Source organism: Cercospora kikuchii (assembly GCF_019650295.1).
Source record: "Cercospora kikuchii DNA, contig_00001, whole genome shotgun sequence".
Classification (NCBI taxonomy): Eukaryota; Fungi; Ascomycota; class Dothideomycetes; order Mycosphaerellales; family Mycosphaerellaceae; genus Cercospora; species Cercospora kikuchii.
This window is the reverse complement of record NW_025408582.1, coordinates 4,656,294-4,682,947: the sequence shown is the minus strand read 5'-3', so window position 1 is coordinate 4,682,947 and position 26,654 is coordinate 4,656,294. Positions and strand designations below refer to the sequence as shown.

At 51.7% G+C, this 26,654-nt stretch overlaps 9 protein-coding genes across 9 annotated transcripts; 4 read left to right on the top strand and 5 right to left on the bottom strand.

The window, feature by feature from the left end:
- Positions 1-622: 622 nt before the first annotated feature.
- CKM354_000183400 (uncharacterized protein) lies at positions 623-5,356 on the bottom strand (the record flags this gene model as incomplete). Its single annotated transcript, XM_044796969.1, has 1 exon — positions 623-5,356. One exon carries the CDS (start codon positions 5,354-5,356, stop codon positions 623-625), a length of 4,734 nt encoding a protein of 1,577 aa, XP_044652904.1.
- Positions 5,357-6,454: 1,098 nt separating this feature from the next.
- CKM354_000183300 (uncharacterized protein) lies at positions 6,455-10,175 on the bottom strand (the record flags this gene model as incomplete). Its single annotated transcript, XM_044796968.1, has 3 exons — positions 6,455-7,219; positions 7,288-7,622; positions 7,673-10,175. The coding sequence occupies 3 exons, from the start codon at positions 10,173-10,175 to the stop codon at positions 6,455-6,457; spliced, it is 3,603 nt and encodes a 1,200-aa protein (XP_044652903.1).
- Positions 10,176-11,506: 1,331 nt separating this feature from the next.
- CKM354_000183200 (uncharacterized protein) lies at positions 11,507-12,547 on the bottom strand (the record flags this gene model as incomplete). The annotated part of the gene is made up of 1 exon (XM_044796967.1): positions 11,507-12,547. One exon carries the CDS (start codon positions 12,545-12,547, stop codon positions 11,507-11,509), a length of 1,041 nt encoding a protein of 346 aa, XP_044652902.1.
- A 601-nt stretch (positions 12,548-13,148) lies between these two features.
- CKM354_000183100 (uncharacterized protein) lies at positions 13,149-14,148 on the top strand (the record flags this gene model as incomplete). Its single annotated transcript, XM_044796966.1, has 4 exons — positions 13,149-13,300; positions 13,371-13,655; positions 13,740-13,801; positions 13,859-14,148. 4 exons carry the CDS (start codon positions 13,149-13,151, stop codon positions 14,146-14,148), a joined length of 789 nt encoding a protein of 262 aa, XP_044652901.1.
- Positions 14,149-14,744: 596 nt separating this feature from the next.
- On the top strand, positions 14,745-15,430 carry CKM354_000183000 (uncharacterized protein; the record flags this gene model as incomplete). The annotated part of the gene is made up of 2 exons (XM_044796965.1): positions 14,745-15,007; positions 15,082-15,430. 2 exons carry the CDS (start codon positions 14,745-14,747, stop codon positions 15,428-15,430), a joined length of 612 nt encoding a protein of 203 aa, XP_044652900.1.
- Positions 15,431-15,556: 126 nt separating this feature from the next.
- On the bottom strand, positions 15,557-16,520 carry CKM354_000182900 (uncharacterized protein; the record flags this gene model as incomplete). The annotated part of the gene is made up of 3 exons (XM_044796964.1): positions 15,557-15,595; positions 15,668-15,779; positions 15,964-16,520. 3 exons carry the CDS (start codon positions 16,518-16,520, stop codon positions 15,557-15,559), a joined length of 708 nt encoding a protein of 235 aa, XP_044652899.1.
- A 951-nt stretch (positions 16,521-17,471) lies between these two features.
- On the top strand, positions 17,472-20,842 carry CKM354_000182800 (uncharacterized protein; the record flags this gene model as incomplete). The annotated part of the gene is made up of 4 exons (XM_044796963.1): positions 17,472-17,946; positions 18,000-18,194; positions 18,292-20,693; positions 20,747-20,842. 4 exons carry the CDS (start codon positions 17,472-17,474, stop codon positions 20,840-20,842), a joined length of 3,168 nt encoding a protein of 1,055 aa, XP_044652898.1.
- Positions 20,843-21,495: 653 nt separating this feature from the next.
- CKM354_000182700 (uncharacterized protein) lies at positions 21,496-22,431 on the top strand (the record flags this gene model as incomplete). Its single annotated transcript, XM_044796962.1, has 1 exon — positions 21,496-22,431. One exon carries the CDS (start codon positions 21,496-21,498, stop codon positions 22,429-22,431), a length of 936 nt encoding a protein of 311 aa, XP_044652897.1.
- A 2,289-nt stretch (positions 22,432-24,720) lies between these two features.
- CKM354_000182600 (uncharacterized protein) lies at positions 24,721-25,768 on the bottom strand (the record flags this gene model as incomplete). Its single annotated transcript, XM_044796961.1, has 3 exons — positions 24,721-25,273; positions 25,334-25,602; positions 25,658-25,768. 3 exons carry the CDS (start codon positions 25,766-25,768, stop codon positions 24,721-24,723), a joined length of 933 nt encoding a protein of 310 aa, XP_044652896.1.
- Between the last annotated feature and the right edge of the window lie 886 nt (positions 25,769-26,654).

Sequence of the window (26,654 nt, the reverse complement as noted above, 5' to 3'; positions counted from 1 at the left end):
GGTCGGATCGTAAGGCGTATAGCGCAGTAGAAGTAGAGGCGATAGGTAGGAACCAACTGAGTTGATTGTGTTAGTTAGTTACAGGTTGCATCTCACTCCTGAGATAGGGCATCAGCTTAGTCATGTGACCTAACGTCACATGACCTATGTCACCTGATATGCTGTCCCAAAGTGTCTCTCAGAATGTCCAACTGGACTGCACTTTCCAACACTCCCACTCAGGCCAGATGGTCTTCTGCCTGCTTTCTTGCACTCAAGTCCATCCCCAAGTTATGATGAGTCATCAGGTGCTGTGGTCACATGGTTGGAGCTGTGTACCCAATCCATCTTGGTTCAATTCCATGGCCTGGTATCGTGGTATGGGCGAGCCCAGAAGGTTATCCTCTCTGGGGGTTTTCCCTTACCATTTTGCTTTTCTTCCAGTCCTTTCTTCTGAGCCATATATGGATCACCAGACTCTGATTACTCATCAAGTGTGGCAAGCCACTTCTTCCATGGTGCAACTCCTGGGCTTGGTATTCCGGTCCATGTGGTTGAACACTCAACCTACATGGATTGGACTTTTGCTTCTCCAAGGTCCAGAGTTCAATCCATAGTTAGGGCATGAATCTTTTGCCTTTTATCAAGCAAGTTGGAGTTGTCTTACAAACTCCTGGAACTGTGGCCCATTCTTTGGTTTGGTTAGGCCATCAGCAACTATCTCTTTTGTTGGAACATATTCCACTGCAACCTTCCTTTGCCACCAGAGATGTCTGACATGGTTGTATGCAACATCAATATGTTTAGATCTCTCATGGGTGTGTGCATCTTTGACAAGGGTCAAAGCTGCCTGGTTGTCTCCCATAATTTGTACTGGCCTCAACTCTTTAACTGCGTCAGGATGGGCCTTTACAGTTGGTTGGAATGGGCATTCTCCCACTAACCCTGCACAGTCCATCTCTCTCAAGAGTGCTGCCAAGAATTGAGACTGCTTTGCACATGCATTCATAGCCATGTACTCAGCTTCCATTGTTGATGTTGCAACAGACTTTTGCTTCTTGCTCATCCAAGAAACTGGGGCTCCACAAAGGAAGAAGATGCTTCCAAGGATTGAGACTCTGTCTGCTTTGTCCATTGCATAGTCAGAGTCAGAATACCCAATCAGCTTTCCTCCATTTCTCCTGAACATCAATCCCAGGTCTTGGGATGATCTTAGGTACCTTGCCAGTTTCTTCAGAGCATGCATATGCCTCTTGGCTGGGTCTGAACTGTATGAGCTCAGTCTGCCAAGGGAGAAAGCAATGTCTGGTCTTGTCATAACCATGGGCCACATCCAGGTACCAGTTTGACTTTGGTACTCTGATCTGCTCCCTCTCTCATCATACAAGTCTGTTGGTTTCAGACTTTCATAACTGTCCATTGGTGAGAGAGTTGGGTTGGCCATTTCTCTGATCATTCCCAGCTTTGCAAGGTTCTCTTGGATGAAGTGTTCCTGATCAAGCTTTAATGTTCCAGCTTGTCTGTCCCTTGTCAACCTCATCCCAAGGATTTTCTCTGGTTCTCCAAGATCCTTGATCTTGAAGACCTTGCCAAGCTGTTCCTTAAACCAAAGCACATCCTTCAGCTTTGGTGCTGCAATTGGAATATCATCCACATGGGTCAGGATGAGAATGTTTCTCTCCTGGTGGATGAGGAGGCATGGGTCCACCTCTGATTGTGTGAACCCAATCTGTTTCAACTTTGAGACACAGAGTTTGTTCCAGTCTCTTGCTGCTTGCTTCAGTCCATACAGGCTTCTCAGGATTTGCAGGACCATGTTGGGTGGAATCTCAACCCCTGGAGGTGGAATCATGAAGATTTCTTCCTGAAGAGTACTCTCAGTGAATGCATTGTTCACATCCACTTGGTGAAGTTCCAAGTCCTTCTCACAAACCACAGCCATGAACACTCTTAGAGTGTCATGCCTGACTGTTGGTGCAAAGGTCTCTTGGAAGTCAACTCCAAACTTCTGAGAGAATCCTCTTGCAACCAGCCTTGCCTTGAATTTCTCAATGGCTCCACTGATTGATCTCTTCACATCAAACACCCACTTGGATGTAACAAGGTTTGCTCCTTTTGGGGGAACAACCTCTGTCCAGGTGTTGTTGCTTCCTAATGCAGTCAGTTCCTTTTGGACTGCATCTTCCCACATGTGTCCCCATTTGGGGTCCTGAATTGCCTCTTTGTAGGACTTTGGAATAGGCACCTCTTGTCTCTGTCCAGAGACTTGAGGAGCAATTGCTGCATAAGCAGATTCTTGAACCTCTGACAGGGCTTCCCAAATCCACCCCCAATCTTGGCCTTGGACTTGGCTGAGGAATGCTCTGTGGTGCTTGGCACTTGGCTCTTCCTCCTGTCCATGTTCTCTCTGTCTCTTCTGCAGAACTTGTCTTGTGACCATGCTGTGTGCCTTTGGCTCTGGGCCTGGTCCTTCATCTGAGACAGATCTCCTTCTCTTTTGGCCATGGGTCTGGTCTTGGTTCCCCTCCTGATCCCTGTGTCCTTGTGGGTCCTGCTGTGCAACAGTTGATCCTTTTGCTTTGGAATGCAGTCTCCCACTAGTGCCAGGGTTGGCTTGTCCATTGACTTCCTGGCTGGACTCAGGTGGTTCAGTGGTTCCACTTTTCTCCTGCTGGGGAAGTGGTTCCCCAGAGTTTTCTTCTTCTGGATCCTCCATCCTCTGGTACTCCTCCTTGTCCTTTGGTGGAGGTGGCAACTGTACAAAGAGTGTTTGGCTGGGACCTGCAGCTTTCTTGGCACTTGGTGCCTGAGGCTGAATCAACTCACCAGTTGATTCAGGATCTGGTCTTGGCACTGCAGGTGCAGCAGCTGCAGGTGGTGCAACTGCTGTTGGCTTCTTTGGAGGTCTGCCCACTGGGTTCCTGACAGGTGCACTGCTTGACTGATTGAGCTTGGGAACATTCAGCTCCATCTCTCCTCCTTTCTCATGCTCAAACCAAGTTGCAGTGCTGTGAGCTTTGATAGCTCTCATGTCAGGCTCCCAAAAGAGCCACATTTTGGCAGTATCTGGAACATACCCAATGAACACAGCATCTTTGCCTCTGTTCATCAGTTTGTCTGATCTCATCCCAGCTGGCTGGGACCTTGGATCCATGTAGACTACTGCTTTGCAACCCCAAACTCTGAAGTGTGACACAGAGGGTTGAATGCCTGAAAAGGCCTCCTCTGGTGACACTTTGAATCCATCAATTTCTGGGCCATTTGGAAGAGAATTTCTGACAACCATGCAGGCTGCCAAGGCTTCTGGCCAGAATTCAATGGGCATGTGGGCATCTTCTAACATTGCTCTCACATGATCTTCAGAGGTTTGGATTGACCTCTCAACTACTCCATTTTGGATGGAGTTGTATGCCTCAGTAGTGTGGAAGGAAATGCTATGTTCCTTCTCCCACTGCTTTAGCACAGCAAGAAGCTCTCTTGCTCCATCACTCTTTACAATCTGGAGGGGATTTCCCGATTGCAGCTCAGCTTTCACCTTCCAATCTCTTAGGATACTTGGTGCATCTTCTCTGGATTTCATTGGGAAAGCCCATTTCTTCCTTGAGAAGTTGTCAACAATCTCAAGCCACCATTTGTATCCTAGTCTTGAGACAGGCAAAGGGCCACAGACATCAACAGAAACAAGAGATAGCCTCTGGGGTTTTCTCTCAGTTTCTTTTCCTCTGTGCTTTTTCATCTTTGCCAAGGAACATACTCTGCATGGTTGATGTTCCTTTGGAATGGGAATCTGAGCCCTCAAGTCAGACACCTTGTGCAGGTTTCTGAGAAGACCCTCTCCAAAATGTGCAAGTCTCCTATGCCAAAGCTCCCACTGATCTTGGGATTTCTCCTGGGCTTCAAAGGCATAGGCTTCATTCTCTTGATTCTGATTAATACACGACATTGCAAGCTCCTGCAATGTGTTATCAATCTCCTCAATGAATGGTACTCCTCCTATCAATTTTGTCTGGACAACTGGTTTCCCAGACAATGAAACAAGAGTGAAACTTGGTGGTTGAACACCATACTGCTGGCTGAACTGGCTCCAAGAAACAAGATTTACTCCCAACCCAGGCACAAAGAGAACATTCTTGAGTACAATCAGTTTTCCTTTTGGACCACCCACCACTGCATTTCCCACATGTGTAGCTATCAGATAACCACCCCCAACCTTAATCCACTTTTTCCTCTGAAGAGGTTTCAGTTCTCTGAAAAGTGATTCTTGGTCAGTCATGTGGGAAGAAGCACAGGAGTCAAGAAGCCATTCAGATGGTTTTGACTTGCCTTTTGCTTCCGCTGTGAGGTGTGCAACTTCATCAACATCATCATCCTCTGATGGGGATTGAGATGCATCAGTTGTTGCAGAAGGTTCTGCATCTTCTTGGGCAGCATATGCCTTCTTGGAAAACTTCCTTGATCTTTGGCTTTTCTCAAGGGATTGTACTTTCAGGTTGAGTTTCTTCACCATTTCTTTCAGTGCATCCTTGTCTGGTGATGATCTCCTCCTGAAGTTGCTCTCTCTGGGTGGTGATCTTCTCTTCTCCACCCTGCTTGTTTGTCTTGGGTTGACAAATCTCTTGGCTTTGTCAAGGTGTGGACACTTGGCAACACCTCCAAAATGCTCCTCTCCACAGAGGTGGCATTTCAGTCTTGTGTGCTGTATGCCTCTGCCCTTGGCAAACATTGCCGTTTCTTGGGACTGGCTCCTATGCTGCATTGACTCCTCTGCCTCAAGGAGTTGGAGGATTTCCTCAGGTTCCAAGTCCCTTTGGGCTTGGATGGCTTGCCTTGTGCTCTTATATTCTGCTGGAAGTGCAAAGAGCAGGTGCTTGATTCTTGTCTCAGGTGTCTTGTAGTGAGACTCCCTCTGATCAATCTCTGCAATTCTTCTTCCAAGGTTGCCAAGGTGAACCCATGATTTCCTGATTGTATCTCCTGGTTCCATCTTGAATGTCACAAACTCTTGGACAATAGCCATTGCATGTGCTTGCTGGACTTTGCTGTATTTCTTGTGCAGCCTTGTCCAAATGTCATATGCTCTGGTTTCATCCATAACCTCATCTTGGTCATCTTGCCCAAGGCTCTCAATCAAGATGTGCACTGCCCTTGCATTGTCTTTCTTCCAGTTTGCACTGAACTCTGAGAATGCAGTGCCTTTTCCCTTGCTTGATGATGCCTCAGACAACTCAGAGGATGATAGTGTCCCCTTGAGGTCTGAGATTGTCCAGAAGATTCCCTTTCCTCCAAGTATGTTTTCCTGCAGCTTGAACCATAGTCTCCAGTTTTCTCTTGTCAAGATTGGTGTTCTCCTCTTGTCAGACTCATTTGTTGAATCCATTTCTGCAAAATCAAACAAACAAATCCAAACTCCAGAAACACAAGCTCTTTTAATCTGGTGGGCAGTTTCTGGATTTCTGCCTTCCCTGTGTGCTGAGACTCTTCTCTCTCAGCTGAGGCTTCCAAGGACTCTTCTCTCTTGGGGGAGTTGGCTAGGTTCTTAGGTGGAGAACCTCCAAAAGATCCACCTTCTCAGAAGGGCACTACTGGCCAGTTCTGAGGTATTGGCAGTACTTAGTGCTTGGGCCCAGTCTTATCCACTTGGGTGCTGCAATCCAAGGCTTATCCTTTCCTCTTTACACTCCTTTGATGTGCTTCTCTTTCAAAGCAGAGTGTGCCTCACTAGGCTTTTCTCTGTCTTACCTGCCCTTTGGGAACTTCTGGTTTGCAACCAGGATCTTCCAAAGCTTCTAGGCAGTGCAGATGGGATCTGCCTCCAGTCTCCCTTATGCTCTTTTCCTACTTCTCTGTCTTGTCGATACTGCAGGTCCTACAAGAGGTAACAGGTGTTACTTTGAGGATGAGAAGGCTAACTCTTTCTACCTAGGGCCTCTCTGCAAACCCGGGCTCATAACCTGTCGAGTTGTGTAGTCGGCAGGTCGGATCGTAAGGCGTATAGCGCAGTAGAAGTAGAGGCGATAGGTAGGAACCAACTGAGTTGATTGTGTTAGTTAGTTACAGGTTGCATCTCACTCCTGAGATAGGGCATCAGCTTAGTCATGTGACCTAACGTCACATGACCTATGTCACCTGATATGCTGTCCCAAAGTGTCTCTCAGAATGTCCAACTGGACTGCACTTTCCAACAGTTTCGACTCCTACTTCCACGCCTGCTCCGGGCACTTCTAGAAGTCCAACATCGGCCACCACTTCAACGACATATATGCCATACGACCCTGAAGGTCATTGGCTGAAGGGCTTACTGAGGCTGAGACTTGCGAGGACGACCCAGAAATCAGACTTATCGCGCGAATAAGGCTGCAGTCTATGCTACATGTTAGACAGATCTCCTGCTGCCTTCTCAAGCACCCACGTCTGCGAAAACGATTTGATTGGACTAAGAAAATCTATTTGCGTCCTGTTGCGCACTATGCGAATGCTACGATCTACTGGAGCTGTAGCCCTCGTCCACAGCTCTCCTCTTCCCTGATTGCGGCGAGACTGGGACTTGAGCTTCAGAGCTTTCCACACAGAGTCGATCGTCGAATCGCGAGGACCGCCCTCCTAGGATTATGGCACCTCTGGAGTAGTCGCCAACCATCTCTATGAGCCGTCTTCGCTTGCAGTTGTTAACACCTGCTCGACCTTCCAGACTCGTGATTCCACCCCCGCAACGCCACATTAAATCTTTCTGAGGACTTTCAATACACTGGCATGGATCGGATGCGAAAGACCTGAAGGGATCGTTCCAATACACGCCATCGCACAGCTCGATGGATGAAGCAGACACCAGTCCAATGCGTCTGGCAATGCGGTGAAGGAGGCCAACAGGTGCTGCAATAAGGTCGTGGCCACATGGCAATGCTTCCAGCGTCTTCTTGCAACTTGTCAGAGGCGCGATTAGATTACCGAAGCCGGAGCCCAGGATGTTAATCGCGCCGCACTGTGTAGTGAACTGGAGCCATCGCGATGCCTGGCTTGACAGCGAATGATAGCGAGGCATGCAGGGCTCTCTTGTAAGAATGTCGACGAAGCCGAAGCCTTCAAGTCTCCGAGACAGTGGGTTCGAGACCTCCCACTGCTTGGTCTCTCCAGCTCTGAGCTTGAAGTGATGAGACTTCATTTCTTCAAAGGTGCTCCAATGCTGCAAGACAAGGTCTTCGAACGTCCAAGGCTTCTCTTTGTCATCGTAGATGATGAGCTCCTGTTCTGCTTGTCAAGCAAGATATCCTTTGCATCAGTGTTTGCGCCAGCATAAGTGAAGGAATCCACGGGAGACTTCGGCAGGCTGCGGCCGATCTCTGGGGCGTCTGGATGCGTCATTGCCGCCCTGCACATGTGCAGCAGCGCTGTGGCACCGTCCAATAGCCAGCCACGACATTCAGCTGTGTCGTACATGAGTGCGGTCCATTTCGCAGTGATGTTGATGGTCTGCTCATAGGGCCCGCTCGCACATTGGAACATGGGCGTGTCCTTCTTGCCGGCTACAGCTTTGGTGCCCACAGACAACACCTTGGAAATGCTGATACTGACACCATCTAGAGCAAACCCAGGTTTTATTGGCTTTCCACCGAAATCAACTTCGTCATAACGTGCATCTTTACTGCCTGCGAAATTCTGTCAGCATAAGCCTAGAGATCTCCAGAAAAGAACTTACCAGCCACCATCTTCGTCTCCCGACTCCATCCCACGTACTGCGGGCAATCAACCAGATCAGAGAAGTCGAGGGACCGTAAAGGCTCCCGACCGTGGCTCGCTTCGTAGTGTGGCATCCAGTCAGAGAAGTTGCCGTACTCATCGCGGTGAACAAGGTAGTGCCAAATCACAGAGGCACCAGCTTTTTGGAGTGGAACAAACATCGAGCACAACCCTTTAAGGAGAAGGACACTGTCAAATAGTACAGCTCTGCTTGCAGCACCTAGCATTGACATAAGACCGAGAGATAATTCCAATCCTGGTTCATTGTGTGTTCGGCGTGGAATTGGATACCCCTGAGCAATCGAACAGCTGTCGAATAAGTCGTGCCAGCATGTTTCCTCGGAGAGGTACGAAGATTGTGCCAGGGGCTCCGAGGTCCATGAAACCTCAAAGTTCCCGGCCAGTGAACTCGACACACGTGGGCTGCAGAGTGCAGAAGTTGGCGCAGCAGCTTCTTTGGAACCACCTGCGCGGCAAGCAACGACAAGCCAGGTAAGTACTTCGCCAATCTCAAGCACGACATTTGGGTCTGCGGCTACTCTGATGCACGTTGAGTCATTCGGCAACCGCTGGATGGTCAGCTCAAAATGTTGGCGTGTTGAACCTGAACCAGTACCCGGCGAGGAAGTTTCACTCTCGATATATTTGTCGAGATGCTCCAGAACAGCTGGGCCGATATCTGGCCAAGTCTGGGTCACATAGTGTTCGCAGGTCGTAGCTTGCGCGCGTGTAGCGTTACCATTCACGCAGATGACTTGGGACAGTCTCGTTCCAGCTGGATATTGAGATGTCATGAACGCAAGCGGACACCAATTGAGCGAAAATGAATAGCCGCGGCGACCACTTTCAAGTGAACGACATATAGTCTGGCGGACTGATGTGTATGTCTCCCCCGTCATCTCAAGTTGACAAAGCGCCTTGAGCCGGACCAGAAGCCACGTGAACTCCGTGCTACCACCCAGGAATGCTCTAGCCTCCTGGACCTCTGGCTGCTTCATCTCATCCTCGTCGGCCAGGTCTTGGATGTTGGAGTGATCAATATCATCTGGCAATCCTTGTAATCCTTCTTTTGACATCAATAAAGCGATCTTCTCACGGACACTCATAGCAAGACCAGGAGCACGATCGACAGGCTTCTCCGCGTTGAGTTCTCTTGCGATCATGTTGCGACGATGACGCATGAAGATGGCAACCCGGTGGCTTATGTCATTGCGATGGACCCTTCGTTGCAATACCGCTGCGCAATCGTACAGCAGGCCTGCAATAGAGTGCGTCAAGTCACCAGGAACGACCTCTACGCCTAATTCAGCGAATATCATGCTGGCCAGTTCTGAGGACAATTTGACTTTGGCTGTGGCATCGAGGCCGAGGACACAGCCATCAGATTGGATGCTGTCTGCATATGAAGCCTGCGCAGAGACCGTCTTGTGAAGTGTTTGAACGTTATGGTTGGCGTAGTCGTTGGTCGTCGGACGGGTGGACTGCTCGCAAGTGGACTCAATGGTACCGTCGAAGATCGAGCTTTCCGCAGATGACACGTCGCTGCCGTTGAACATGGAATGCGAGTCCTCTGCCTCATCAACCTGGACATTTTGTCCTTGCACGACAAAGTTTCCATCGCTTGAGGTACCCGCGTGTCTCGCTTCATGCGCTCGAGCACTACCACTCATGGAAGAATCTTGCACATGGATAGCATTCGCGGGTGCAGTCTGGGCAAGTGTCGCAGTCACAAAGGGCTGCTGATTGCTTGGTACCTCCAACCGAGGCTTTGACGGCTTTCCGGCGTCCTGGTTGGAGATGGAGGAGGACTCGAGTGCCGGTGAGCCTCTGTGATGACAAGACCTGACGTGTCGATCACGATGGTCTTTCCTTGCAAAAGGTCTGGAGTGATATCTGCATCCAATGTGGGGACAGACCAGGTGCAGGTCTCGCGGCGCATGAAATACCATATGTCTCTTGAGGTCTTTCATATAGTAGAAGCCCGCATTGCAGAGAGTACAGAAGTTTCTATGCGGTCTATGCACTCTCTCGTGATGGGTAAGTTTGGACTTCGTCTCGAACGACCTGTTGCAGCTGAGTCCTTGACCACCCGGGCAAATGAACGGACCCCCAGGAAGCTCCTCAAGTCCTTCGAGGTATCGGCTTCTTGACCGATTGTGTACCCTGAGTATGGAGGCAGGTGGAGTTGGATAGAAGACAGGTGCCAAGGGGTCGTACGGCCTTCCTTTGGGCAGAGTGGTCTGCATCATCTGGCCAGGCCAGACATGGTCCCGTTCCAATTGAACAGACTCCGAACCGATGGCCTCTCTATCGCATTCCAGTCCTTCTGGCGGTAGTTCGACTTTGTCATGTGCTAGATCATCATCAAGCTGATTTTCTCCACTTGCTCCAGCAAGCTTGTGGTCCATTAGCAGACTGGGATCTATGTCGTTGTTGTCGTTCCATATGAAGTTCAAGTCCATGATAAGAATGCAATTTGCCGAGGCAGTCGACGTTCAGAATGAAATAAGCACGACGGACCAGACACGTCCTGATTGTGATTCGAAAGAAGAAGACGAAAGGTCGTTTGAGCAGTAAAGGCCGCGCACAGCCTCACTCGATAAGGCTGAGCGGCTGACAACTCACGCGCACAAGCCGTGGCTGCTGGAGCGAACGCTCACTGGAGCTTGGCAGAGGCCGCATCCAGTGGCTTGTATGCGACGTAATACCTTGGAGGACAATGTTGTCAAAGCATTTTCTCCTGGCAGGTGCATTGTGTCTAGCTGAATGGTGTTTGTGGCACCTGCCAAAACGTTTGCAAAAGAGGACTGACGACGCATGTCCGTACAGATTGAAACCCTGTTTGTTGAACATGACTAAGATCCAATTGCGCCGCGGCCTCTCATGGCATATTACTACTTGCCCATCGAAGGACTATTAGCTCGACCCACCTGTCGGTTCGTGCGAGATAGCCCGCATAGCACCAGGCAAACGCAGTCTCTTGATCCACAGTCCCGTAGCCATTTGGCGCCACGTTAAATTCCATCTTTCTTTCGAGTAGGCGCTCTCCCAGCACCCAGCACCCAGTATCCAGTTTGGTCTTCTCTTTGAGCCAAACGCAATGCTCAGCCATCGGTTATCAATTATGTTGTTGTAGAGCATCACAACGCTGTAAGCAATACTGCGGAGTGTTGTATAGAGTCGCCAGTAGGACTCTCCAAGTAGGCGTGTATCGTCCGTAAGATGATCGTCTCGGGGTGGTCAGCAATGTCAAAAAGTCGCGGATGTCGTCCCAGAGCTCAGAGCAGCCACTTGAGGTGGTTACTTGTGCTGATTCGTGTTGACCCGGAATCACATAAAGTGAGCTGCTCATGCAGAGCCTTGGGGTTCGATCCCGCCCCCGTCTCTTGCCCTCCTGGAGCTTGTCGTACGCCTTGAAGATACGGCGCGAAGAATTCATGGTTGTTCGAGAGAGGGCTCTGTAGTGCACTGGTGAATGAGATGTCTCGGAATGCAAGATTTTGGTGAACTGGTAGAGTGTGGTTGGTGGGTGGGTTTGATATGTACGTGAGAGAGGGAGAGCAGCGAAGCCGTTGTTTATATTCCTGCGAGGAGGGTGAAAAATCTGGTAGGTTTCGTGATCGGCGTACATGGACAAATCGATATCGTCCGGTATGCGCACTTGGATGCGAAGGATTTTCACGTCCTCAAGTGGCCTCAAACTCATGGAGTCCAAAATCTCCAGTCTATCAGAATCTTGGCGTTCCGAGCATCCAGATTTGAGGACACCATGACAAGTTTGTCAAATAAACACTCACGGCCTCGCAAGGACTCCACGATAGCGCATGTCGCCCTGCTCTAGCTTTGCGAATGCCTGCGACACTCCGTTTGCAGTCATATGGAAGACCTCCGTCCACGGCTTGATGCGCATGCGTTCTGCAAACTCCAGCATCTTAATATGGTTCTCCCGCGAGGCCTCAGTTGATGCTATCAGACGGTGTCCGGGCAGCACGAACTGCATGTAAGGTACCTCCAGAGGCTCCATTTGTATGGTCATCAACACAATCGTGGCCCGACGCGCCAACAATTGAAGCACAGATTCCAGTTTGGGTACAGCATTCGAGGTGATGAGAAGTACGTTTATGTTGCCAGGCTGCGGGTCATGTTGACTTTGGGAGGCCTCAGCTGTATATGCTTCCGAAATCTTGGTGGCATCTCGGAACTCTTCTGCACCGAGTGCAAAAGCATCTTGTCGCTTGCGATCACCACTGGAGATGGCCGTCACAGCACAACCCATGGCCTTTGCAAACAAAATAGCACAATGCCCAAGACCACCGATGCCCACCACACCGACCCTGTCATTCGACTTAGTCCCAGCTGCATCAAGAGCCTCGTAGACTGAGGCACCAGCGCACATCAATGGAGCCGCATCCACGGAAGATATGCTGCTTGGCAGCAAGTACGCAAAATCGGAATCGATGATCCGGTAATCGCTGAAGGCTCCCTGATCCAGGTCCGAAAAGGCGAAGCCACGAGCCTCGGAGCAATACTGCCTGTAGCCAGTGACACATGTGGAACAGTGTCCGCAGGAAGTGTGCAGCCAGCCCCAGCCAACTCGGTCACCTGGCTTCAGATGTTTGACCGCAGGGCCGACTTGGACAATTTCGCCTACGCCCTCATGACCGAGTCCGCATTCTTTATCCTTAGCATGTACGTCGGTGAAGCAGATGCCTGAGTGCGTGGTCTTAATGAGCACGTCGTTGTGACTCAGACTCTTGGTGACAGTCTTCTCCGAAAAGGCCTTGGAAGAAGTGTCAAAATAGAAGGTGGTTAGCTTGTGTTGGCTCCCGGCCATCGTGTCTATTGTCAGCTGGTGTATGCAAAGCGGGGCAAATGGAAGAGGAGTTCCTGCAGTGAAAGCTCAATGGCATGAAGTTGAGTTCGATGACGTGCATTCGCTGTTGGCTCGGCTCGGACAAGGCCCCAAGCTGCGCAGCGGACAGGGCAACGAAGGCACCATCACCGTTAAGCTCACTTGTTCAGACCAAGCATATTGACGAATGCCATCAGAGTGGTACAAGTGTGTGTGGGTGCCGGACAGCGCGACACGAGGATGAGAAGGCTTGAAACGGCTCCAGCAAGGTCGAGTGCTCCGAAATGGGACCATCTCTGTACCGAATGCAACAGAAGCAGAAGAACAATCTTACAGAGCTGTGACTACGATCAGGTCGTCAGCGCTGAGAAACAAGTGAACTGGAGTGTGCTGTGTTGTGGCGTGTCGTGCTTCCTTCGCAGTTGGGAGATCGAGCTGGTGCGCGCTGATTGGCTGGCGAAGCGAGCCAAGACCACACTCCCACTAGCGCGGTCAATTCGTCCTGCCGCGAACATTTCTGCTCTCGTGATTGCTTCCACTCCCCGTTCAGCGACGACACAACCACCCTTCGCCAAACGACAAAATGGGTAGAGGACCAAAGAAGCACCAGAAGCGTCTGTCAGCGCCATCGCACTGGCTGCTCGACAAGCTCAGCGGTAGCTATGCGCCCAAGGCCTCGCCTGGTCCGCACAAGCTGCGCGACTGCATGCCTTTGATCGTCTTCATTCGCAACCGGTACGATATCTGCTGAAGGAGAGCGAGGTGGAGCGAAGGCGGTGGCATACTGACAGCATTCTTCGCACAGTCTGAAGTACGCCCTCAATGGCCGCGAGACCAAGGCCATTGTCATGCAGCGCCTGATCAAGGTCGATGGCAAGGTCCGAACCGATCCTACCTACCCAGCCGGCTTCATGGACGTGATCTCCATCGAGAAGACCGGCGAGAACTTCCGCCTCGTCTACGACACCAAGGGTCGCTTCACCGTGCACCGCATCACTGATGAGGAGGCTTCATACAAATTGGGCAAGGTCAAGAGAGTACAACTGGGCAAGGGCGGCATCCCATTCTTGGTTACGCACGACGCGCGCACGTAAGTCTCGACCTTACGGCTCGATCGTCATTCAGTCGTTCCAAAGCTTTGGTAGATCCACCCCAATGCTGACGGGATAAATAGTATCCGCTACCCAGACCCGGCCATCCGCGTCAACGACACCGTCAAGATCAACCTCGAGACTGGTGAGTACACACTGGGGAATTGCTGCAGTTCCGCACAGCTTCTAACACATCCTACAGGCAAGATCGACGACTTCATCCGCTTCGACACTGGTGTGATCGCCATGGCCACTGGTGGTCGTAACATGGGTCGTGTTGGTGTCATCACCCACCGTGAGCGCCACGACGGAGGCTTCAACATCGTGCACATCAAGGACGCCATCGACAACGAGTTCGCCACCCGTGAATCCAACGTCTTCGTCATCGGTCGTGAGAAGCCTTGGATCTCCCTGCCAAAGGGCAAGGGTGTCAAGCTCACCATCGCTGAGGAGCGTGACCGCAGACGCGCCTACGCTCTTGCTGGCCACTAAATGCATTCTCATTGTGGGGATAAGCAGCGGAGTTGGGGTTGCGCGGGTTTTTAGATCAGGTTCAAAGAGTCCAACATGAAGAGACCAGACCTGCTATGGATGGGTATGAAATGAAGTGGAAGTCCCGCTTCCGGCGCTCCAAGTCATGGCGTCGCTACGTCTGTAGCATGTATGAATCAAAAAGTCAACGTCCCAGCTTTGATTCAGACCTTTCCTGTAGTTTTGGGCCTTTTGACCACGTGCCTGGTGTTGGGAACGACAGGTGTTGCGGATGAACTAATAATGCAGAGTCGCTTACAATATACCAATAGGACCATGATCAGCGCAGCACAAGCTGAGTGAAGGCATAGCTTTGCATAGCTTCGGGCTTGGCAAGCAACGATACTGTGCTGTGCTCGCGCGTATTCGGGTCGTTTCTCTGCCACAGCCCGCTGAACAAAAACGTCTCGCGTCGCTACAACAAGCCAAGCAGAACGGCTCAAAGCATGTCCAATAGTACCGACCGAAAGCTAAAGCTATGGAGCGAGGCGAACGACCTGTATAAAGTCACCCGCGTTATATGATCGATCTCCCGCAATTTCACTCCTATAGCCATCATGCTCACCCTTAGCTCACTCGTCGGCACAGCGTCGCTTCTTTTCTTCGCAACCACTGCCATAGCAACACCGATCAACTCCATCGATGCCTCAGACAATGTCGTTAAACGCCAGAACACGCACCCGCGTCAACAATGGCGAACGTTCCGCAGAGGAGAACAAACCGTGCGCTCAGCGCCAGGCAATATCTTTCTCCAATTCGAGCAGCGTCGTTTCGGTGGAACAATCGATTACCGCTTCGAAAACGATTGTTTGGTGAGGATGTAAGTTTCGGCGGTGTATCAAAGAAGCGCACTTCCAAATAGAGCGAAAAAAACTCTGACGTTTCATTTCCAAGTTATCACAATGACTATCTCATGCAGACCCTCGGCGATGAGTATGATCCCAGTGTCCAATGCACTGAGCCGGGCTCCTACGGCGAACTGAGCTTCACGGCCCAAGGCTTCTATGAAATCGTCGTGTATAAGCCCGGTCAGCCGCCGCGAAGGACCTGGTCCCCACAATGGGATGTTGGAGGTGGAAGGCCGGAGGCAGGAGAATTGGAGTATTACGATTGGAATCCTTTCGTGATCTTGTGGGGAGGTGAGGGAGAAAATCGGTATCATATGTGGAACTCAGATGGAGCGCCACCAGGTGATTTTCCACCGGATCAGCCAGAGCCATGTAATCCTTGGACGGGGTGTTGAGAAAGACGTGTGATGTGTCGGCATCGTACTGTGGGGGCAGTTGATGTCGTGGACGCGTTATTTTCGCATAGTAGATTCAAAGCTCTCCCATAGCTTGCTGAACAAAGTGCCGTGAAAGCTGCGTTGCTATTCCACCATTTCGCGCGTCCACAGGCAAGCCGGACACTCTCAGGCATGGTCGGAGACGCCTTCAAACAACGCGGCCTGCCCCGGGAATTGTCGTGGCCAAAGTCTCACGTGAAGGTATGCCACCAGCTCGAAAGAAATCTTGGCCATGCGGTTCAGGTTTTTCTTGCCGAAGCGAGGTTTGGTACACCAGGTCTTAATCGATCCCAGCTTGAACTTGATCCTGTCATATCAGTTAGTGGGTCGATGTGTAGTGCGAGGAGACGGCCATAGAGCTTCGTCAAGAGAAGTGTTCGATGAGATTGAGCAGCTGAGCCCATCGATTGTGTAAGTTACGGCCTACGAGCTGGAGCCAGATCTACGCCTAGATGGATTATAAACCAAGGAAGCAGAAATATTCCACCTACCATCTTTTGGTGAATTCATCGATTATCTGCGGATCATAGACTCCCTGCTTGTCATAATCGTCGTCATAAGTTGGAGTGTACTCGAAGGAGAGGCGCTCCTCGCTTTCCGGCTTGACCTCTGTCTTGAGCACAAATTGCTGGAAATAGAAGACCATGTGTCGAAGTTGGCCCGCCGATGATGGTGGCAAGCTATCCAGAAATTCCCGCCAAAGGGGGACGCGATCTTCTGGGTGGGTGTTGCGCAAATTCAGCATGAAGGTCCCATCACGGTAACAGCATGCCAGATAACCGGGCCGGACATATGGGCATGCTCGAAGGAATTTCAGTCCTTCTATCTGCTGGACATCGATGTAGTATCCTGGGCATGCACGTCTGTATATCATGCGCCGGACCTCTTCGGGAAGGTCCCAAAAGCAGGTTGGAGTTGTCTGCTCCTGTCGTCCGGCGAAGGAGGGTGGTATCCCATCGGACTTCACAGTCAGTGCGAGTGGTCCTTCCCGCCACGACATCAATTGGACCTTCTGTGCAAGGGCTTCGACTTGGTGTGCGGACTGCATCCTGGTTGTCTCTCTGCGCATTTCAGGGCGAGTGAAAGTGGAATGGGGTATTAGTTGGCTGGGAGCCGACTTTTGAGCTCAGAAAAATTGAAATCCGCTGAGTACCGAACAGCTGGTGTGTGCCTGAGCCACTGGACAGATTCAGGCTTTCGAAGCCGCGACTGAGGCAACGACTGAGGTAACGGCAAGACTGGCCAACTTGTGTATATGGTTGCCATCGACAGTGGTAGAAGGTATTACGCGCACGTTGCGACTGCAGCAAGTCCCTCTCGTGAATGTTGATATCTTGCATTGTAGTCTCCACGCGACTCTGTCTACATGCGTATCATATTCTTTCGCCATGAGTCGCCTCGCCATCGCGGCGGCCAACCGGGAGCGCGACGCAGTGAAAGCTACTCCCAAGGACGAGCTCGGTGAGTGATCACCAAACGCACTGGATACATATCCCTCCGTTCCATGGAACAAGAGTTATGCCGCTCGAGGAAGAAACGGTCCAGACGAGATGCAAGATGGTGTGTCGGAGTCAATGGCATGACACACGTCGCTCTGGCTCTTGCAGGCATCGCTGTGCCGTCGGACGGAGAGACTGTTCAGACGAAGTGAACGACGTCGTGCCAGAGACAGAGGCAGCCGGCCCCGTCATTCCTTTGCTTGAATCACATCGGTGCCACCGGAGTGGAAGACGGGTCAATTGAAGTGAAGGACAGATTGCCGCAGACAAAGCATCGTCATGCCAAGACTGGAGCTTGCGTCGGCAGCGGCGGACATGCGACTCTCACATGCAGCACGGCGACAGGGGATCTGCGGATGCCTAACCCACTGACGACGCTGCTCTAAAACACGCTCTGCTCCACTCTTCCATCCTCGCCCAACCTGGCTTCCGCGCCCTTCACGGTCTACTCGTCCTCGAGACCGCAAAAGCACCCGGACGCCCGCCCCGCCGCCGCGAACATGTATTCGCAAGCGTCTCGCAATGTAGACCTTACTAAGACCGAGACAGAGCTCACCACCCACATTCGCAAAGCCACGTCGATCGAGGAGACCGCCCCCAAGCGCAAGCACGTGCGCGCCTGCATTGTGTACACCTGGGACCACAAGAACTCGCAGTCCTTCTGGAATGGCATTAAGGTGCAGCCCATCCAGGCCGATGAGATACAGACATTCAAGGCGCTGTATACGGTACACAAGGTGCTGCAAGAGGGACACCCGGTCGCACTCAAGGAAGCTCAGCAGCATGTCGGGTGGCTTGAAGGCCTCTCCCGGGGCATGGGCGGAGACGGTCTACGAGGTTATGCGCCGCTCATACAAGAATACATCTTCTTCTTGGTGTCCAAGTTGAAGTTCCACAGAGACCATCCGGAATTTAATGGGCTGTTCGAGTATGAGGAGTACATCTCACTCAAGTCGATCAACGACCCCAATGAAGGTGAGCGTGGCTTACACATTGCCTTTGCATACAGAATACTGACAGACCTTGAGGCTACGAGACGATCTCCGAGCTTATGACCCTGCAAGACCAGATCGATAGCTTCCAGAAGCTGATCTTCGCTCACTTTCGAGGTGGTAGCAACAACGAATGCAGGATAGCAGCGCTGGTCCCGCTTGTGCAGGAGAGTTATGGCATTTACAAATTCATTACAAGCATGCTACGAGCAATGCACACTGCACTGGGAGGTACGTCAAAGCTTCCTGGAAACACCGCGCGTCTTCGCGGACAACACACTTTCCGGCTCTGCATACAGAGATCGAGCACAGCTGACAGCAATACCAGACGACGAGGCTCTGAGCCCGCTCCGCGGGAGGTACGATGCCCAGCACTACCGGCTCGTTCGCTTCTACTATGAATGCTCGAACCTTCGTTATTTGACATCCCTCATCACCATTCCAAAGCTTCCGCAGGACCCACCAAACACGCTGTCTGAAGACGAGAATGCACCCGCGCTGCCAATGCGACCAAGAAACGAGCCTGCGACGAAGCCGAAGACGCCTCCACCGACAACGACCGATCCTGAGCCAATCAGCGAATTCTGGAAGAATGAGCAGGCACGGCAGCAGGAAGAGTTCGAGGCGGAGCAGCGACGATTGCAGGCACAGTGGGACGAGGCACAACGTCAACAGCAATTAGCGGCACAGCAGGCACAGCGCGACTTTGATGAACAGCAACGTCTACAAGCAGAGCAACAAAGATTGGCACTCGAGAATCTGCAGCGCGAGCAGTACAATCAGCAAACCCAAGGACGCATGGCTGAGCTTGAGCAGGAGAATCTGAGGGCACGTGCACAGTACGAGCGTGACCAATTGATGCTGGAGCAGTATGATAGGAGAATGAAGGCACTGGAGCAAGAGTTGGCTCAATTGAACGCGAATTTCCAACAGCAGAACCAGAGCAAGGACGATCAAATCCGAGCGCTTCAAGAGCAGGTCAACACATGGAGGACCAAATACGAGGCACTGGCTAAGCTGTACTCTCAGCTACGGCATGAACATCTTGAACTCTTGAAGAAGTTCAAGGGTGTGCAGCTCAAGGCTTCATCAGCTCAAGAGGCTATTGACCAGAGAGAAAAGCTCCAGCGTGAGCTCAAGACGAAGAACCTGGAGTTGGCGGACATGATTCGTGAGCGTGACCGAGCACTGCACGACAAGGACAGGACCACCGGTGGCCATCGTGAAGAGCTGGAGAAGCTCAAGCGCGAGTTGCGTATGGCACTGGATCGAGCCGAGAACGCAGATCGTGCCAAGGGCAGCGAGCTCTCTGCGATGCTGTCCCGGCACAACCGCGAAATCGCTGACCTGGAGGAAGCCCTTCGCAGCAAGACTAGAGCTCTGGACGAGATGCAAATGAAGCTTGGTGAAGGCAGCTCTGACCTGGAACGTCAGCTTCGCGACAAAGAAGAAGAGCTGGAGATCTACAAGTCTGGCATGGATCAGACATTGCTCGAGCTCAACGACCTACGCAATGGAAACGGCACGACTGACAAGGCCATGGACGAACAGATCGACATCATGCTCCTCGAGAATATCAAAAAGATCAACGAGCTTATCGACTCGGTACTCCAGTCCGCTGTGCAACGTGTCGACGATGCGCTCTACGAGTTGGACAGCTCCATGATCGCCGGTAACCAGAATGCCAGCGGTCCTTTCGTGCTGTCTACAATCGAGAATGCACAAACCTACGCGATCGAGTTCAGCACCTCTTTCAACAACTTTATTGCTGATGGGCCGTCTGGCAGCGAACACGCCGAGGTCATCAAGAACGCGAACAAGCTTGCAAACGCCATTGCTGATGTGCTGTCCAACACCAAGGGGTTGACCCGTTTTGCGAGCGACGAAAAGAAGAGTGATCAGCTCATGAACGGCGCAAGGAACTCAGCCAACAAGACCATTGCCTTCTTGCGAGGTATCATGTCGTACCGCTTGGACGGGCTGGATGATCTGCAGAAGACGGACGTGGTCATCAACAAGAACAACGATGTGCAGCTTGCACTTCGGCAGTTGAGCAAGGTCGCAGATGCTTTCGCGCCAAAGTCAAACATCACCGGCCAAGGCGACATTGGCGAGCTTGTCGACAACGAAATGACGAAGGCTGCTCAAGCCATCGACGCTGCTGCCGAGCGCCTTGGAAAGCTGATGAACAAGTCTCGCGACGGTTACTCGACCTACGAGCTGAAGATTCACGACGCCATTCTGGCCGCAGCTGTCGCCGTCACCAATGCTATCGCCCAACTCATCAAGGCCGCTACTGCCTCGCAACAAGAGATTGTCAATCAAGGTCGTGGCTCAAGCATGACCAAGTCGCAATACTACAAGAAGAACAATCGCTGGACGGAAGGTCTGATTTCTGCAGCTAAGGCTGTCGCATCATCTACCAATATGCTCATCGAGACCGCGGACGGAGTCATCACTGGCCGAAACAGCCCCGAGCAGCTTATTGTTGCGTCCAACGATGTCGCTGCTTCAACGGCGCAGCTTGTGGCATCATCACGTGTCAAGGCATCATTCATGTCAAAGACTCAGGAACGCCTCGAAGAGTGCAGCAAAGCAGTCACCAGCGCTTGCCGAAGTCTCGTCAAGCAAGTCCAGGCGATCATCGAAAGTAACAACGGCGGTGATGATCTGGAGGATTACAGCAAGCTCAGCGGCCACGATTTCAAGAAGCGACACATGGAGCAACAGGTAAGTCACTACATCAATTGTGAAGAGATCACAACCTCTAACGTTACTGGCAGGTTGAAATCCTCAAGCTTGAGAATGAGTTGTCTGCAGCGAGACACCGACTTGGCGAGATGCGGAAACTGGCTTATCAAGAGGACGAGGAAGACTAAGTCATGTCATGGTCATTCGTTGAGCGGACCTTCTTGTAAATTGGCTTCTCTGTCATTATATATTGCGTATACCCTTGGAGCGAGAACGCTCGCTGTTGGCACGCACCTCACTCAGCTTGGGCTTTGGCGCTGGTACATGACTTCGGGCTGCTACACCTTCTCAATTGGCCAGATAACATCGAACGGCAGAATATGCGAGGCGCTGCGTGGGCGAAGATCAATGGGCACCGAAACTGAGTTCCGCTGATACCTGCACCATTCCTTCCAGTTGGAGTCCGACTTGAAGCGAGTGCCAGTAAGCGAAGATGGTTCCAGCAGATTCAAGGAAGTTAGGAGAGACATGCAGTAGCGACGGCGAGGTTTGTTCCTACTCGTCATTCTACCTGCCCACCCTCCGTGCACTGCAACTTGACATTGAGAGATCGACTCACAGAACAACACATTGATCTCAGACGACAGGTATTCCAAGCTTCGCGCAGCGACCCTGGGCATATCATGCGCATTTCCAAAGGTTACATAGCTACGCGCTGTAACAAGTGCGGCGAGGCCTGCGCCGGCCTCAGCTCGTGACATCAGTCACCACAGATCCTGACTACGACGACGCTGAATATCTCGTGACTCGGCACGGGCGCCATAAACGCCTTTCTCGGCCAATGAAGTACTTGACGATACATCCGAGCGCGCACGTCGACAGTGAGGCTTCTTCAGAGCGACTGGCCGTCGTCACTCAGGTCTTTGAAACTTGTGAGCTGGTTGAGAACATCCTATTTCAACTGAGTCGCAAAGGCCTAAGCACCTGCGACCGCGTCAACTCCTACATCAGTAGCGTCATCGAGCGTCCACACGCACTCCATGCCCATCACTATGACCCATTTCCTGCCCACCATAACATAACCTGGTCAAAGGAGGGTGCTGGACCAGTGAAGTGTCGGACAGGGCCTACATCGTTGCGAGCCGCTTCGTATCGCCACAATGACTATGGCTATAAACAACCACACACGGTCATCCCAGTTGCGTTGAACGATGCAATTCTCGATCTCCGCAGCGACAAGAAATTACATCGCGACTATGCCAGAAGCTTTTTTCCGAATGCGAACATGACCGACGACGAAGCTTTGTCTTTGGTGATTCACCAACGAATGCAGTATCCAAGTACGGAATTCACCGCTGCGATTGACAATGGAATACATGGTGCATTAGACATGGCCTTTACAGACCCACCTGTCTCACACCTTGAGGCAGTTCTCTATGATCCGGACAGCGTTCATGAAGATAACGCTCAGCCAGTCGACTATCTCTGGGCTAGTCGTGAGAATTGCCGCAGAGTCATCGTACGCTGTAGCAAGGGGATCCGCGTCCGACATGTTGTTGCAGCCGTTCTGGAAGAGCTTGACGAGAAGTGGGTTGAGCAATTATGGCAGCCAGGGGCTAAGTACACTGTGCTAGACAAGAAGAATATCATCGTGAGCAAAGAGATGATGGACTTTGTCAAGGAAAAGGGCATCGTGGACCATCCTGGTCGGCGATTGAGGCGACGTAATTACGAGGCCACATATGGCGATATGGCGCACGAGCCTGAGAGCGACTGAAACTCGTAAGGCATCTCGAGATCGCATCCATCGAATTGCAGCCAGTCGCATATTTTGCACGGCTTCCAGGCTTGTGCAACACCAGGAGGTTCTCCATCTTGAGCTCTCCTCGGCCGACGGCCACGTCAAGAGCTTGGACATACCGCGCCCTCCTCTTGGCTCAGAGGGTACACATACGCAATTCGCAACAAACCCCAAGACTTGGCTCCTGTTACATTCTGTAGGATCATTTGCATTGCATGACTCGAGCTCAGCTCCCATCAAGCTGTCAAGACCTAGATTGTCTACCTGCACGCGTTCTGCACACAGCCACCACACCATTTGCCTGTCTCTCTTATTGTCACTTCCCTCGAGGCGAGGCGAGGCGAAGAAAGCGTGCGCGTTCAAAATCCGAGGATTCATGCACACTTACGAAGTGGAGTCCCCTCAAGCAATGTAGGGCTTTAGACTTGGCGATTCGTATTCTCCACATACGTATTTTCGGAGCCGGAGTGTAGCCTACGGAGACTTGTTCCATGAAGACGGAAAGCTTCTCGGGACGGTTCGGTGCGGACTTCAGTTGAACAAAGAATGATGAGTACGACAGTGGAAATAATCGACGATTTTCGTCTATCGAGCAGTGTCGGCCGAACAAGGTCGGGTACGTCGGATACGTCGGTTAGTCTTCATATTCGTCATTCTGCTTCACCTGCTTTTTAGGGCTGTGGCAGATAAGTTGCTTGAATCGTTGATGGTAGCGCGTGCCTCTACCGTACGATGAACATGTTCCTACACACAATTCTGTAAGGTGCCCATTGCATTTCCTCATACATTCAGCTTCCCTCAAACAAAAGCATGTAGCATCACTCAATAGCAGCCCGAGATACGTGTACAAGCTATGCAGCTAACGTTCCAACATTCCCCCAGCCACCTCCTCATGCTGCACACAGGCGAGAGAAAGCTGCCACATGCCGTGAACGAGGCAGGCTCGCACAGCGGAGAGACATTCTCGTCTCTCCGAACAGCGAATACAACCTAGCCGCTGCACTGGCAGGATCACCTTTGCAGAAGTACAACGGTACCAAAGGAATTCTAGGCAGCAAAGTCAGCAAGCAGACCTGCTAAGTCATCAGCTTTCGCAACGTACGACAGGATTCGGCTCACAGATGAGGGCGGCGCAGTGCACGCAGTGCAGCCCGCAGACCAATCACAACCAAGAGAAAAGCTAGCGAACATGTGGCTTACAAGGGAGCAGCATCTTGACGCGAATCTCTTGCCTGCACCAGCCAGTGCGTACATGGGTATGTACACACGTCGGTCCTCTGCCGAGCTTGCAGCTTGCATATCACACTTTCTCCACTGCTCATGCAGGGTTATGTAGGTTGGACACACATATTTCCCATTTCTTCTGCGGAACAAAGCTCTGCGGTGTTGGTTTCTTGATTGCTTGGCCAATGGGGCTGGACTCCCGTACTTTTGGTCTGGTGCTGCCGGTGGTCAAGGTTGCAATTTAACAACGTGGCTTGCATGCAGCCCTATGAACCTGGATGGAAGCTGCAAGCCACATTGTTTCACGGGCAGTGTAGCTTTGCTGTTGATGGTAGGGGAAGTAAGAGAAGTGAGAGACGTGAGATGTGCTGTTTTCTGTGTGAGAGAGGCAGCTGTGTTCAGGAGGGGCTATGAGAAAGCATTTGGCGACATAGGCTGGCGTCCTGGGATGCGAAGTCAAAAAATGAACATCTTGTAGAGGAGCTCAGAAAGAACCGATGAGGGGATTCTGAGCTTGTAGCTCGCCATGGTCGCCGCCATTTGCTGCAGCTCGAAACGAAGGATAGTCGGGCTTCTAGACTCTCTAGCTATCCTGTCGCCTGCGTAGCAGGATATGCATGATTATCCGGCTTCTTCCGTTTGTTTAGAAGGAATCTCCCGAAGATCCAGCTCTAATGTTCGTGGTGAGGGACCTGTCGTATCGCTATGCGTGCTCAAAGCCGAAGCAGCATGTCAATCGGGAGATCAATGCTTCGGTATCTTGTGGACACGACGGACCAACATTGTAGCGAAGGAGAAGGTGCTCACTTGCTGGTTAACTTTCATTCGTACAGTTCTGTTCTGAAAGTGCTTGTCTATGGGTCCGTGGAACCCTCATTAGTATTTGCCTACAAGTTGGCCATGATCAGTTCGCATTCCTTGCTGAGTTCCACTCGGCTAGCAATCTGCGTGGTGCTTGTCCACTTTCCTCACATTGGTCGCTGGGCGGTCGTACTTTGACTCTGCTCTGCGACCAAAGACAACGGCATATCGTGCAAGCCATCATTTGCGATCATCCGACCCACCTCTTCCAACCTCCTCGATTACTTTGCGTACCTCATCCTCGTCAAACATGGGTCCTGTTCCATCACATCGCGCCATCTTTTTCAAGCGCTCACACACCTCGCCGATATCCACTGACCCTAATCGGTAAAGCGGATGTGACTGTAGTAAATCCCACGTTGCGCTAGCTGAAAGCAAATTTGTCTCACTCGAGGGTGTATCTTGAGCGCTTGGGGAGGATGGTTCCGTGGACAAGAGCCCGTTCGCAAGTCGTGTGGCATTGATCCGTAGATCATCAGATGAACGCGACGCCTTGGATGAGCGTGAAGAGGACAGTAGGCTAGGATCATCCACAAAGCCAGGAGGGTGATGTCGGGTAGGTGAATGCGATGCTGTCGCTCTGAGGATCTCGTTCTCGGTCTGCACGCGTTGTAAGAGCAATTTGAGACGCTCATTATCTGACTGCAACGATGAAGTCGTAGTGGTGAGGAGGTTCAGCTTGGCCTCCAAATCTCGAACATGTCTTTCCTTGCGTTCTCGAAACGCACGTTGTCTATGAAGAACGGGATCAGCTTTGCGGCTCAGACACGATTGATAACCTGTGATGTCTTACGCTGCCCTATTTTGTGCCTTTCTTCGCGATTGAGCAGGCGTCAGGTTCTCCTTCTCTTCACTGCTATTCCTCCGGCTTCGATCTTGATCCAGCTCCAAGGCTATTGCGCTGTCCATAGATCCATTCGGGAACGTGGACATTCTTTGAGGCGGTGAGACGGATCCAGTGTGCGGTAGATGCGGCGACATGGCAGAAGTCATCGAGTTGTCAAAAGCGTCAAAGTCGTATGCACCGAGAGCGACGGCGCTGGCATCTAAAGCATCGTAACTCTGAACGGACCCGCCGTCAGCCAGATCTCTCGATACCAACGATCCAATTACTCACAGTCGCCGCTGCAAGCCCGTCACTCGATATGATACCACTATCTGCGCCGAATCCCATGTATTGATATTGCTGTGGTCCATGTGAATAGAAACTGTAGTCCATGGTCTCCATTTTGAATTGAGGTGGGTCGCAGATTCCTGTATGCCTACAATCTTGTTCTATGCGAGCCACTTGAATAGAGCTGGGGTTCCAATATCACAAGATGAGTTCCAGTGACAGGAGTGAGATCGGCAGTAAAGGGCTGGGCCAGACAGCAATATACAAGCGCGGCTGAGGCGGTTCCTACAAGGCGCTGCATGTGGTATGATGCTCGGCACAAAGAATAAAGGACCCGAGTCAGAACGGACTAGCCACAAGTGTCCATATGCACATGCTGCAGATCACGAGGAGCTAGAGCAACCACAGGGACGGGCGGGTCTGACGGAGCCACATTATTGCTGCTGCATGGCACACTTCGTACCCTCAATCCTTCGGTCTGCGGAGTACGAAAAGGGTATAGCGTTCGAACGTGCGGTTGCGTACAAACAAGCCAAGCCTGAGGGAAACGGTGACGGTATCGTTGATCGTCAAGCGAGCAAAGGTGAATTGGTGGTCGGCATGCCACGCAAGCGTGGGCGACGAGCCGTCGGGGCCGATTTCGCATACTCTAGCAAATTGTTTCACAGCTAGCGAGTTCTCCGATGTCGTATCGTGGCGTTCTAGCCTTATCGCATGCGATCCGACGTCCGCTTGCTCCATTGCGGGAAGTGCGGAATGGAATGTTCTGTGGCACAGCTCCATGTGAAGCAGCACATCACTCGCTGACATCGAAGCTCGCTCTGTTTTACATCTCTGTCGAGCTCAGTGATGACGTCCGAAAGGGCTTCGTGCACGGGTCGTCGTTGGTGCTTCAGCTCGCTGTATGGTGCCGCGACTCCGTGGGATGTAATCCCTGTAGCTGGATCCTGACCACTTCACCTTTTCAGACAGTCCGCTCTGCTTGTCGTTGAGGCCGTGC